This window comes from Cervus elaphus, chromosome 2 (assembly GCF_910594005.1).
Source record: "Cervus elaphus chromosome 2, mCerEla1.1, whole genome shotgun sequence".
Classification (NCBI taxonomy): Eukaryota; Metazoa; Chordata; class Mammalia; order Artiodactyla; family Cervidae; genus Cervus; species Cervus elaphus.
Window position 1 is genome coordinate 7,670,644 of NC_057816.1, and position 13,837 is coordinate 7,684,480.

General features: G+C 51.2%; 1 protein-coding gene across 2 annotated transcripts; it reads right to left on the reverse strand.

Annotated features, from left to right (window-relative positions):
- Positions 1 to 2,849: 2,849 nt before the first annotated feature.
- Positions 2,850 to 10,577, reverse strand: ARL2 (ADP ribosylation factor like GTPase 2). 2 transcript variants are annotated; one of them, XM_043927354.1, is made up of 5 exons: positions 10,128 to 10,577; positions 6,034 to 6,144; positions 5,776 to 5,938; positions 4,167 to 4,247; positions 2,850 to 3,333 (listed from the first exon to the last, which is right to left on the reverse strand). In XM_043927354.1, the coding sequence occupies exons 1-5, from the start codon at positions 10,190 to 10,192 to the stop codon at positions 3,199 to 3,201; spliced, it is 555 nt and encodes a 184-aa protein (XP_043783289.1). In that variant the 5' UTR covers positions 10,193 to 10,577; the 3' UTR covers positions 2,850 to 3,198. The 2 variants fall into 2 exon arrangements, with proteins under 2 accessions (XP_043783289.1, XP_043783282.1); XM_043927347.1 differs by lacking the exon at positions 10,128 to 10,577 and adding an exon at positions 8,933 to 9,633 and having other exon boundaries at positions 6,034 to 6,253.
- Positions 10,578 to 13,837: the final 3,260 nt, after the last annotated feature.

A 13,837-nucleotide genomic window follows, 5' to 3' on the forward strand; every position in this document is an offset into this window, starting at 1 on the left:
AGTGATTAACACACACACACACACACACCCACCCCTGGTTTTCAGAATTCTCTTGGCAGGGCCCTGGCTTCAAGTCCCCTTTTTTCCCATCATTCCCTCCCCTCCCTTGCCCGGCAGCTCCCTATTCTCCCATTTCTGCCCTCTTTATCCATCTAAGACCTTTCCCATCTAGGTCAGCCTAGCCCCTGGGCTTTCTCCTTCCATAGGAGTTCCGTCACTGGTAGAAGTGAACAGAAGAGCCTTCTCAGAAGGCAGGGGAGAAGGAAAAGCTGCAAATGCACAGGGGAAGGGGGTCTGCTCCCCACATTCCCACTGGGTCAGCTTGACCACATGATGCAGACTTTCTGCTGCAGCTCATCCTCCACATTCAGAGGACTTGTGATGACTGTAACCTTGTTATTTTTCTTATTTGTCTCTGGACTTCCCTGATGGCTCAGATGGTAAAGAATCTGCCCGAAATGTGGGAGACCAGGTTTGATCCCTGGTCAGCAAGATCCTCTGGAGAAGGGCATGGCAACCCATGCCCTCCAGTATTCTTGCCTGGGAAATATTTGTCATTAACCATGAACAGTTACCTTCACCTTTGAATGAAAGGATGCTGCTTACTAAGGGCCCCTAGGAGGGCTTGAACACTGGGTTGACTCACCCAGATCAGTGGATATCTGAATTCACATTGATTGGATCTGCCTGAACTCCTACTGGTTCAGATAAAGATAATTATAGCTGACCTATAGTGCATATGACACACAAGACACCCCACCCATCTGATTCTCCTCCCAACCCTAGGAAGTAGGTGACACTATCTTTAACCCAGGTGGGGACCCCAAGGCACAAACAGGTTAAGCAACTTGCTCTTCATCAATCAGTGAGAGGCAGAGCCAGGGTTCGGCTCTGGAGACTGGGTATGTCTGCTCACCATAGGGATGGAAGCATGGGACGTGGTGTCTATCTTGCACAGAAGACACGGCAGGTGGTTCTCAATTTCTATGGTGACAGACAGTTTATACTCTTAAAAAAAGTACTTATTTTCTTATTTTATTTGGCTGCGTCAGGTCTTTATTTGCCACGTGGGGTTGTCATCGAGGCGCGAGGGCTCAGTAGTTACAGCACCCGGGCTTAGTCACCTCACAGCATGTGAGATCTTAGTTCCCCAACCAGGGATCGAACCCCCGTCCTCTGCACTGGAAGGCAGATTCTTAACCACTAGACCACCAGGGGTGTCCCGACAAGTTTATATTTCAAGGTTGTCCACCCAAAATCCATTTCTCTTCTCCCATCCTAACAGAGCCCAGATTTGGGTAGGTCTCCACCCTCCAGGGAGGGCTCTTAATGCCAGTTCAGCAGTGAATCTGTGTCTCTTCCTCACCTGTCCCTTAGGAAAACTCACCTTCCCTCATAAACATGTTATGCCAAATTCCATCTGGCACTGGAATTCTGAGCAGAGAAACAAACACGAAATGGTGGGCAGGGTGTAGTGGCTCAGTGTGCTGGGTTCAAATCCCAGCCCCTCTACTTCCTAGCTGACTGGTTTGAGTAAGTCACATGATCTCCTGGAGGCTTTGTTCCTACATAAACGGGGACATATATGGTTGGGCTTATAATTCAGTGTGATGTAAGTGAGAAGTCCTTCAAACAGAGCCCTGCAGAGTAAGTCCCCACTGGAAGGACTACAAGCAGGGCACCCTGTACAAATATCCACTTATCTTGCCACCAGGATGGGGACCCTGGGGTCCCCCCGGTTCCTTCCCATCCTTTCCCACCCTGGCCCCTGCCTCAAAGAGAGCCCGTTAGCCTTAAGGGAAGTTCCCTTCCCAGCCCTGCTCTTGGTTAGCTAACCGGCCTGATGTCTGTCAGGGAGTGTTTGACGGGAGGATTCCTACGTGCTGTTTCTCATAAATCCTCTGTTCCTTATCAGCTTCTGCCAGAAGTGAGAAGAACTGCACGCAGCTCTCAGGACTGAGGTCATTGTGTGAGATGGGCTTGGGTCTCCTTTAGTAAAACATTCTCTTTACGACAAAACTGCTTAGTCTCACCCCCCTTTCTTGAGATATAGATTGTCTCCTGAACTTGTGACCATTATTATCCTTTGTTCCCTTGGTAACAGTTACTGTACGTCTGGTTTTCTGATCTTTATCATTATCAAAAGAAATTTCTTATACTACAGCCTATATATACTCACAGCAAAATCATTAAAGCACCTTTGCTCCATCAGAGCTTGGATCCCCGTGTCTTTCTCTCTCTCCCTCCCTCCGGCTCTTTCACTTTCTTATCATTGACTCCGGACCGCCAGGTCCCGGTCCATTAAAGGACCCAACAGATGTCTACATCCTCCTACACCGGAGTCATCACCCCTCCCTGTTTCCCAAGAGCCCGTGCTCTTCAGGCCTCGTCCTGTGAGCCCCTCTGCTTGAACCAGCGCTGCCTCACACAGCCGTGCAAGTTGCCCACTGCGCAGAGATTCCTGGCTGCAGTGGGAAGCTGGGGGCTGAGGTTCAGCCCATGTTCTGTTCGCCAAGCCGAGAGCCCTGACGTGAGGGTGCCTTCCTTTTTCTCATTCATACCTCTGAGGGTAGCAGCTGCTCCAGTAAACTGTCCCTCCCCTTCCTCTGGCCAGAAAACTTCTACTCATCCTTGACTCTCAGCTTTCACGTCATCTCTGGGCAGCCCACCTGAACTCTTCCGTATGGAATTCCAATGCCCTGTCCCCTGCTTCTATAATTCTCTGCCACTCCCTTGATACAGCGACAGTTAATGCTCTGACTGAAATGATGTCTTTTTCGTCCCCCACTGGGCTGCGGGCTCTAGGCAGTCTGCAGGGCTGTAGAATCAACAAATGACTCAGCCAGGAATGGGAGCGGGGAATGATTTATTCTCACAGCTGAGCAAATGATGAGGCCCACAGCCTCGATAGCAGCAGAGGCCTCCCCCTCCCAGCCACAGCCCTCTCCTCCTGGTCCCGCAGCTGCAGGTGGGCCGGGTCAGGAGCCAGGGGGACAGCCAGGGTGACAGGGCTCCCGCCTCGGGAGCCGGCTGGCCACAGAGCAGCGGTGGGCAGCAGCAGCAGCAGCAGGGTATGGAGGGGGGCGGGGGCTGTTAGTTGGGCTGGTGGACTCCCACCCTTCCAGGGATGGTGCTTGGTGGTGGGGGGGTGGGGGGGCGCCTGGACTGTGAGCTGGGTGTGGGGGCATCAGGAGCAGCTCAGTCGGCCATGAAGATGCGGCTGGAGATGTCATCCAGGAGCCAGTCGATGCCAGGCAGCAGGTTCTCCCCGGTGACGGCGCTGCAGCCCTGGATGCACCAGTGATGGCTACGGATGGAGTCCAGCTCCAGGGCCTGGGAGGGCAGAAGGTTACGGTGGGCCAGGGACCACAGGCCCTGCCCGCCCTCAGCCCCTTCCTTCCCCTGGCCCAGGGGAAATCCAAGCCCCTTCAAGGGCCTGCTTTGGGAAGCCTCCCCTGGGCCCTGGTGAAGATCTGTGGCCTCCCAGGGCACCCGGGCTCTGTCACCGCCATGCCAGCACTACCTCCTTATAATAGGACGGCAACAAGGGCTCCTGACATTGTGCTACGGGCCCTACAAATGTCCTCTCATCCATTCGCCCCCGTGGCCCCTTAAGCCAGGGATAGTGTTTGCCATTTTACGTCAGAGAGGTTAAGCAGCCCGTCTAAGGTCACACGGCTGATCAGTGGCAGAACCTAGATTCTAATCCCACTCTTTCTCATTCTGGTATTCAAGCTCCAGAGTAAGAGTTAAGATGTAACCTGAGGTCACGTAGGCCCGGGTTTAAACCCTGGCTTGTCTGCTTCCTGGCTGTGTGACCTTGGGAGAGTTACCTAACCTCTCGAAGCCTCCTTCACCATCTGTAGAATGATGATAATGGCTCCTAACTCAGGAGGTTGCTGTGAGAACTGAGTTAATCCATGCAGAGAGCCTAGCACAGAGAACGCACCCACTGCATGTTGGCTATTGTTATCCCGGGGATAATCTACTTGCAGGTCTGCCATCCCCCAGGCTGTGGAGCACAACTCTGTCTCAGATCACTGAATCTCCAGTACCCTGAATAGGTCCTGCCACACAGTAGGGGCTAATAAATGCTTTCTAAATAAATTAGCAAAGAATCACATGCCCCTGTTCCTCTGTGAGCCTGTGCCAAGGCCTGGACTCACCTCGCGGATGGCGTTAGAGGACAGTGCTCCGGGCAGGTCTTGCTTGTTGGCAAAGATGAGGAGGGTCGCTCCGGCCAGGCGCTGGGGAAGAGAAACAGAGGGTTAGGGGAGGCGGGGTGGAGGCTCAGAGGGCAGCCCGGCCCCTGCACTAGTCAGCCAGAGCAGCTGGGGTCAGAGATCAGTCTGGAAGATTAGAGCAAGGTCCCATGGTGACTACAAAGACACAAGTAGGGTGGGCAGTGTGAACACGGCCTTCCAGTCCAGCCATTATGGGCTGGAGGGAGCCGTGGGCTGGGCTGAGACCTTGGTTCCAGCACAGTCACACGCAGTGGGCACCTCTCTCCTCCGTGCATCAGATTCCTCTTCTATAAATGGGAGGGGATGATGGACAAGGGGAGGGGGTGATGGACTAGGGGAGCAGGTGATGGACAAGGAGAGGGGGTGATGGACTAGGGGAGTGGGTGATGGACAAGGGGAGGAGTTGATAGACAAGATGATCCCCAAGCCTCTGCTTCTCTATTGCTCTGACCTGATGACCTGCCATCAAAAAGAACACGACTATCCCAGGGGCTGTGGGGGCTAGGGGCAATGAGCTTCCCCTCCTCCAAGTTCATACAGTCCCCTAACTGTCCCACTACCCTGACAGGCCTCCCCCTCTGCCTGTGATTCCAGTTATTTCCTTCTGTGTGTTTGTGACCTGGAGTCCCTCCATGTGGATGGTGGCTCTAGCCCTTAAAAAGGGACTTGAGGTGCCAGGCCAGGGCTGAGGATTCAACAGCCAGGATCTCACTGGACCTGCTCGACCGCTGCTTAGGCCTGTTGTCCCTGAATAATTATTAACAACTCCCTCTTCAACTCTCAAAAGTGTCCTGATTTTCAGCTAAATGCTGAAAGGACATTAGTGGAAAAACTGGTGCAATCCAAACAAAACCTGTAGTTTGGTTAACAGTAACTTGTTAATTTCTTATTAAACAGTTTTAACAAATGTTTGGCACTTCTGTAAGATGTTCACATTAAGGGAAACCAGGTGAAAGATACATGGGTAACTTTTCACTATCTTTGCAACTTTTCTATAAATCTAAATTTTATTTAAAGAAGAGCATTTTGGCCCAGACAGTACATTTTAAGATCACTGTAACTATTAATATAATGCCCATCTGAGAGATGCAGTGGAGATTCAGAGAAACTAAGTGCCTTGCCTGAGATCACTAACCAAACAGTCCAACTCCTGAGCCAGGCTCCACTGCCTGCCAAAGCTTCACAGACCAGCCTCAAGTCATCCTCCCCAAAGCCTGACTCAAGGTGCAGAAGCTGAAGCTCAGGGTGGTGAAGCAGTGATACTGCAGAGACATGGACCCACGTCTCAGTCCACATGGACCCGTGCTCTGCTCACGGCACTGTGAGCCTCCCTGGGGCAGGTGTACAGATCGTCTCTGCCTCCCCAGGCGTGCTGGACACGTGGTGAGGGCTGGGTGAAGGAACAGACCCCACCTGAGTGTCGCCCTGGGATCATGGACCCCGCAGGCGATCGGCTGAGGGTGGTGGTCACACACACACACAGGTGCACAACGCACTGGGACCCGGACACTGCGGGGAGCCCCCTGCCCACCTCCTCCACCAGCAGGTTCTGGAGCTCCCTCTGGCAGTCCTGCATGCGCTGGCGGTCGGCGCTGTCCACCACCCAGATGAGGCCGTCGGTGCTCTCAAAGTAGTTCCGCCAGTAGGACCGCAGGGACTTCTGGCCGCCCACATCCCAAATGTTCAGCTTGAATCTGGACAGGGAAGTGGGGGCTATAGGGTCAGTCTGGCTTCCGCCTGCCCTCCCTGCCCCGTGTTGGGCAGGCCTGCCCTCGCGGACCCCGCTCACCCTCGGTGCTCCAAGGTCTTGATGTTGAAGCCCAGTGTGGGGGAGATGGTGTCGATGTCTTCACCGTTGAACTTCTTGAGGATGGTTGTCTTGCCGGCATTGTCCAGGCCCCTGGGGGCGTGCCAGGTTAAGGAGAAGCCCCCAGGCTCTGTGGGCTGGTGACACCATCCCAGGGCCCCTCTCTGACCACATATCAAAGTATGCTGAGTACCTGCCTGACCTACACGATAAATGTGAAAATACATTATCTTATGACCAGATGCTCTTAATTCATCCCACAACATATACTGTTGGCCAGGTTACCCTGGTTGCTCAGTGGTAAAGATTCCACCTGCCAATGCTGGAAACTCGAGTTCGATCCCGGGTCTGGGAAGATTCCACACACCAAGGAGAAACTAAGCCCGTGCACGACTACTGAGCCTGTGCTCTAGAGACCAGGAGCCGCAACCACTGAAACTCATGGGCCCTAGAGCCCCTGCTTCACAAGAGAAGCCGCCACCATGAGAAGCCTGCCAAGAGAGCAGCCCCCACTCACTGCAATTAGAGAAAAGCCTGTGTGGCAATGAAGACCCAGTGCAGGCAAATAATAAAAAATAAAAATGTACTGTTGGCCAAAAAGTTCCTTCGGTTTCGCCACAGATGTTACAGAAAAACCTGATGAACTTATTGGCCAACCCCATGCTTAAGGCCTACACTGCTCCAGAAATACCTCTGGCGCTGGGGCTGCCCTGGAGTCACGGTCCCTGCCCTGTGCAGCTTCCACTCCAGTGTGAGACGGCTGGACCGAGGCCCAGACTGCAAGGAGCTGGCTTTTGGAAGGACCAGGGGAAGAAGAGCATTCCAGGCAGAGGCGACAACCAGAGCAAGTATCTGGAGGCAGCCACCCTTGCTCTTTGTTTCTGGAATATTCCAAACCCTTTGCTGCTGTGTGCAAACAAATGGGTACATTCACCAGCCGGAGAAAACTACCCTCCTTTTTCCTTCTAACACCCAGGAGGCTTACACCTGGGAGTGGGGGGCGAGAGGACCTCTCTCTTAGTCCCTGATCATTGGTGGCTGATTGCTCCCCTCATTGCCCCCCATCCCAGCTCCATCATCCTGCTTCCTTCTCCACTGAACCATTCTCATCAGCTGATGAGCAGATGTCTCTCCCACCAAGAAGGGGCAAACACCACCCTCTCTTGACCCCTCTCCCCCTGACTTTTTCCTTCATTCCTTCATTTCCTTTATAGCAAATCTCAGAACTGGTGTCCATACTCACCCTCTCCAGTTTCTTCCTCCTGCTCCTTTGTGAACCCATAAGACCTTTGCTCCCACTGCTTCCCCGAAACTGCTCTGGCCAAGGTCAGTCCTTAGAGACGCCTTGTTCTCCACTGACCGGGTAGTCCTCAGCCCTCTTCCTCCTGCTCCTGGCCAGCCCCCTCCTCCACTCCGGGACACGGCCTTACCCGGCTCTCCTCCTGATTTCCCTGGTCACCATTCCTCATCGCCCTGACCTTTTGATCTGAGCTCGGCCCCTAGGTTCTCTTCCCTGTCCACACACACTCCCTCAGTGGTCTCATCCAGGATCATGGCTTCAAATACCATCTTTATGCTGATGACTCCCAAATTCAAACGTCCCACCCGGCTGCACCCCTGGACATTGGTCTCTATATCCAGCTGCCCAGGTGACATTTCTAGGATGTTGCAGCGGCATCTTACAGGGCCCGATCTGAGCTCTCATCTTCCCCCTGAATGTGTTCCCCATCCCCTTCTATAACACCTGTCAGCAAGTGGCTCCTCATTCATCCTATTGCTAGGAGCCATGCTTGATGACACCATTCTTCTTCTAAAGCTCATGGCCAATCATGCAGCAATTGCTGCTGGTCTTACTATCAAGATTTAAATCAACATCCATCACTGCTTCCATCCTGATCCAAGCTACCATCCTACCGTACCTGTGGTACTGCAGTGGCCTAACCAGTCTCAGCTCTCGCTTCCTCTCTGCGCTTCTCATTAAAGGAAATGTCCCCTACTGTATAGTACAGGGAACTCTACTCAATATTCTGTAATAACCTATTTGGGAAAAGAACCTGAAAAATAATCAGTTCAGTCGCTCAGTCGTGTCCGACTCTTTGCGACCCCATGGACTGCAGCACACCAGGCTTCCCTGTCCATCACCAACTCCTGGAGCTTACTCAAACTCATGCCCATCCAGTCAGTGATGCCATCCAACCATCTCAAAAAATGGATGGAAAAAAAAAATATATATATATATATATTCTAAACTAAAACACTCTGCTCTACACCTGAAACTAACACAATATTGTAAATTAACAATGTGCATGTGTGTGCTTAGTCATGTGTGACTCTTTGCAACCCTATGAACTGTAGCCCACCAGGTTCCTCTCTCCATAGGATTTCCCCGGCAAAGATACTGGAAAGGGTTGCCATTTCCTACCCCAGGGGATCTTCCCACCCAGGGACTGAACACCTGTCCCTTTCGTCTCCTGCACTGACAGGCAGATTCTTCACCACTTGCGCTACCTGGGAAGCCCAAAAATCAACTGCAAAATAAATTAAAATTTTTAATTTTTTAATTTAATGCAAAATAAAATTAAAATTCAAAATAAAAATAAATTAAAAAAATAATAAAAAATATGGGACTTCCCTGGTGGTCTAGTGGTTAAGATTTTATCTTCCAATTCAGGGGCTGTGGGTTCAATCCCTGGTCAGGGAGCTTCAATCCCTGGTCCGGGAGCTACAATCCCACAGGACTCAGAGCCAAAAAAGAAACAACACAAAACACAAGCAATATTGTAACCAATTCAATAAAGACTTTAAAAATGGTCCTGGTTAAAACACACACACATAAATTAATAAATAAACAGAGGAAAAGTTCAGAACTAAAAGGCCCCACCTGAAATACCTCCTCCATCTGACCTAGTCTTCCAGTGTTTTCGCTCCCTCAGGTCACACTTCCCTCCTCGACAGTCCTTTGGACACACCAGTTGGCTTCCTCCTCGGAGACCTTTACACTTGTTGCTCCCTTTGCTTAAACAGTCTTCCCCAGATCTCCACATAATTCATCCCTCACCTGTCTAGATTCAACTGTCACTTTCTCAGTATGGTCTTCTTTGACCACCGTATTTATGCAGGATTATTCTCTGTAAGTGCTATATATTTTACTTATTAACTTTGCTAACATCTTTCTTCCCTCAGTATCACACAAAATGTCCAAAGGTAGGATTTTTGTTTGTTTTGCTGTTTTCCCTAGCCGCCCAGGACAGAACCTAGCACAGAACAGGCGCTCAATAAATGTTTACTGGATGAGTGAATTCTCTGTGCCTGTCTCAGGGTTCTTAAAACAGACATGATGTAAATATTACTAAGTTACTTGTGCACATAAATGTCTCCTCTCTGCTGGGGGTGAGGCCGGCCCAGCTCTTGGATCTCAGCTTGCCCCCCACCCCGCCCCAGGCTGGCACGGAGGAGGGGGAACGGATGTGGCTGCCTACGAGCGAGACTCAGAAAGTCGGCAAGGCCCTCGGGCCTACAAGCAGTCAACCGCGGGGATTCCGACTGGCCGTGAGATGGACAGCCGGACCCACACTAACCGAGCGACCCGCAGACGGCGCACCCCCCAGCCCCGCCCTCTACTGGGAGAGTAGGGCGGGGCCCGCACGCCCCCGAGAGGCCGACCCTGAGGGCGGGGCCGAGGCCTGGCACCCTCCAACTGGGGGAGGAGGCGCCCAGGGCGGGGGAGGACGGCGGCCCCACGCTTGGGCCGACCGGTGGTAGCGTTCGAGTCACCAGCCCCGCCTCCCCCTACACTGGGACACCTGGTCCGGCCGCCGCGCCGTGACGCCCACACCTTGGAAACGAAGCCCCCCCCCCAGCCTCGAGCCGGTGGTACGGCCTCCTCCCGGCTCCCCCCCGCCAAAAGCGATGGTAGGGCCCACGAGCGTGACGCACAATGGGCAGTTGGTACAGGCCGGCCGGCCGCACACGCAGCGCCCGGTAGGGGGCGCCTGACACTGCCCGCCCGGCGGGGCCCCCCCTCCCCCACCCCCCCGCTACCCTCGCAACTCCGGCTCCGGCGTCAGGAAGGATACAGCATGAGCAGTCGCAGCTCCCGCTCTTTCTGCTTCATCTTCTTCAGTATGGTCAGAAGCCCCATGTCCCGGTAGCCCCCTCCCGGCCGCCGTTTCTTCGTATCCCGGGACCCCTTTCCCTGCTCCTATTGGCTGTCACGCCCACGGACAGCACAGCCTATTGGCTGGCTCCTCGATTGGTCCCGCCCTCACTCCCACGTGACCGCGAAGGCGCCGGGAGGTGCTGGGATGCGCAATCTTTCTACCCTGCTGGGGGGACGCTTCTGCGTGGCCACTGGCGTTAACTCTTCGCATCCCCACTTCTTGGGTGACCAGAACACCGCGCTTCCAGGACCCCAGGCCTTGTTGGAATGGAAACCTGAAATTCCGCTGCTGTGTCTTAGGTGCAGAGGGAGTAAGAGTTCTGGAGTCAGAACCGAGAGCCCCAAGGCCGTTGACGTCACCCTGGGGGCCACCGTAGGGCTTTGTTCCGCGGAAACAGGATCCAGATCCTACTGTCTTGGGCCTTGAAAGGCGTCATCCTAAATCTGCCAGTGTTACGGCTTCCCCTCATTCCCTGGCTTCCGAAATCAATCGTAGAGGGTGGACGGGATTCTTCATCCCGGGTGGAAATGCCCCTGAGGAAATGTGTAGGGCTCTCAGTGAGTTGTTCCAATTACAAGGTAGAGCCCCTGTCATCTAGAGGTCATTGGACAGACTCGCACAAAGAACTGTTCCGCTCAAGATGCCCATTGTTTCTCTATTGAGAAGCGCCATTTTTCATTTTGCCAATAAGAAAATTGATGCTCACGTGTGCTTAGCATAACTGACATGTAGTAGGTGCTCAATAAATATTTGTAGTTTAATGAATGACTGTCGAAGAGTTTGGTTCTTTACGTTAGTGCTCAAGTCCAGAATAAGTGAGGAAGCTGAGGCCAGGGACTCCACAGATTGGAAACTCAGAAGGATGAACTTGGGGTTTCACTGGCAGTCCAGTGGTTAAGACTCCCTGCTTCCACTGCAGGGGGCAGGGGTTCTATTCCTGGTCGGCAACTAAGATCCAGCATGCCACTCAGTGCCCCCTTCCAAAAAAAAAAGGTGAGCCTTGGACTTCCCTAGCGATCCAGTGGTTAAAACTTCTTTGTTCCATTGCACAGGGTGCTGGTTCAATCCCTAATGGGGGAACTAAGATCCTTCCTGCTGTGCCAGGAGGCCAAAAAATAAAAATAAAATAAAAAATGAAGGGTGAGGCTTAAGTGTCTTTGTTTTGAGCCCTTCCCAAGGGAACTAGAGGGTGAATGTGAGTAGGCAGTAGAAGAAGCTGTGTCTCATGATTGGAAAAGAACAGCGCAGCACTAGCTGAAAAGAATGGCTAATTGCTGTGACGTTTTATAAAGCATCCACATTTCCTACTTTATCTTCCCTGCAACTCTTAAGAGATTTATTTCCTTTTTGTAGATGTGATAGTGGAGTCCCCAGAGTTTGAGGAACTTGGGCAGCAATTTAAACTAGTGGTGGGCAGTACAGAGCGTTGTTTCTCTGGGTTCCTCCATGATGTTTGTCTACAGAGGGAGAGGTCTGGGGTGAGCTGGAACTTCCCATCTTGCAGAAGAAGGCTGTAGAGAGATGAGGGCTGCACAGAAAGGGGTGCCTGGTGGGGCCCCCACGGTCAGCCCCACTTGCTCTCTACCAAGCGCACCAAGGGAAAACAGTGACAGTAATTTTTCTTCAAAGGCTTTAAAATACAGGTAAGACCACAGTGTGTTTCCATCCCGCCTCCCTGAGTCTATGCTACAGAAATTCTAGCACCAGCACATGAACATTTATGACAAGGATGTTCACTTTGGCATGGTTTGGAACAGCAAGTAATTGGAAGAAATCTAAGAGTCTCCAGTGGACATCAGTTAACCTAAGTTGGGGTAATCATGTGTGGTGGTTTCTATTAAACCTTTGAGAAAGGTGTAATATTGGGTTGGCCAAAAAGTTTGTTCAGGTTTTTTCATACGATGTTACAAAAACCCAAAGGGCCATTTTGGCCAACCCAATACCTGCATGGAAAGATGTGCATGCCATATTAAATGAAAGAAATGAATTTCAGGCCCATTTTAATTTTTAAAATGACAATAACCCCTAAACAATATCATTTTCAAACTATGGGATACTAAGTAGCCCACTAAGTAGACTGTAGAGTTACTTTAGTGTCACAAATAAATTGGACCAGATGAAATTGCCCGTATTTGACCGTTTGGGCCACACACATACCAGTTTCATATAGCTCAGCCAGGTAGCATTAGCAAAAGTTAAACAGAATGAACAAAACAAAACACTTCTGGGATTTCCCTGGTGGTCCAGTGGCTAAGTCTCCTTGCTCCCAATGCAGGGGGCCTGGGTTTGATCCCTGGTCAGAGATCCCACATGCTGCAACAAAAAATTGAAGTTCCCATGTGCTGCAACCAAGATCTTGCACAGCCAAATAAAGAAAGAAAGAAAACATTGCTGCCTGGGCCCTTGAAGAGAAGGTAAGTGGTATTTGTTAGCACGTTTGTTTCTGATATTTATATCAGATTCTGATTTATAACAGAATATATGTACTCACAAGGTCATAGTCACAGAAGTTTGAAAATTGCTGCACCTCAACTGTTAACTCTGGAGCAGGTTTGAGGGGCTTCCCTGGTAGCTCAGAGGTTAAAGCGTTTGCCTGCAATGCGGGAGACCTGGGTTTGAACCCTAGGTCAGGAAGATCCCCTGGAGAAGGAAATGGCAGCCCATTCCAGTATTCGTGCCTGGAGAATCCCACGAACAGAGGAGCCTGGTGGGCTACAGTCCATGGGGTCACAAAGAGTCGGACACGACTGAGCGACTTCACTTTCTTTGACTTTCTTTCTTTCTTAAAATTATTACTGTAAGCACTTCTGGGTGGTTTTACTTCACTACTACTGTTGTTGTTGTTATTAAGACAGTAAGTCATGCCCGACTCTTTGTGACCCCTTGGACTACAGCATGCCAGACTCCTCTGTCCCCCACTGTCTCCCAGAGTTTGCTCAGATTCATGTCCACTGAGTCAGTGATGCTATCTAACCATCTCATCCTTTTCCACCCCCTTCTCCTTTTGCCTTCAAACTTTCCCAGCATCAGGGTCTTTTCCAGAGAGTCAGCTCTTTGTATCAGGTGGCCAAAGGATGTGAGTGTCAGCTTCAGCAACAGTCCTTCCAATGAATATTCAGGACTGATTTCCTTTAGGATTGACTGGTTTGATCTCCTTGCAGTCCAAGGGATTCTCAAGAGTCTTCTCCACATCACAGTTCAAAAGCATCATTTCTTCAGTGCTCAGCCTTCTTTATGAGTCCAACTCTCACATCCAGACATGACTACTGGAAAAACCATAGCTTTGGCTATACAGACCTTTGCCAGCAAAATGATGTATCTGCTTTTTAGTATGCTGTCTAGGTTTGTCTCGTTATAGTAGTTGAAATCCTTGTATAAATGTCAGGCTTTATAGCCCTGTCCTGTCCAAGCTGTTGTTGTAGCTCCCCTGGGGCTGGAGTAGTAAAATTTCAATGGACACCTGTTTGAAAAAAAAACCTCATAGCTCAATGAAACATTAGGAGACCAGGGGGTAACTGTATTGAACTTTTGAATAGTAATTGCTAGTAACTAGAAGTCAGGGGTTGGAGACTTGGGGTGCAGGGGCTTTTAAAAACCTGTTAGGGGCCTGCATGCATGCTAAATCA

Excerpts from the sequence above, each read along its gene's own strand:
- ARL2 (XM_043927347.1), bottom strand. The coding sequence starts at position 9,095 with ATGTGGAGATCTGGGGAAGACTGTTTAAGCAAAGGGAGCAACAAGTGT. Across the intron at positions 4,248-5,775 it reads AGAACCTGCTGGTGGAGGAG|CGCCTGGCCGGAGCGACCCT; the intron begins GTGGGCAGGGGG and ends TCTCTTCCCCAG. Across the intron at positions 3,334-4,166 it reads CCTCTAACGCCATCCGCGAG|GCCCTGGAGCTGGACTCCAT; the intron begins GTGAGTCCAGGC and ends CTGCCCTCCCAG.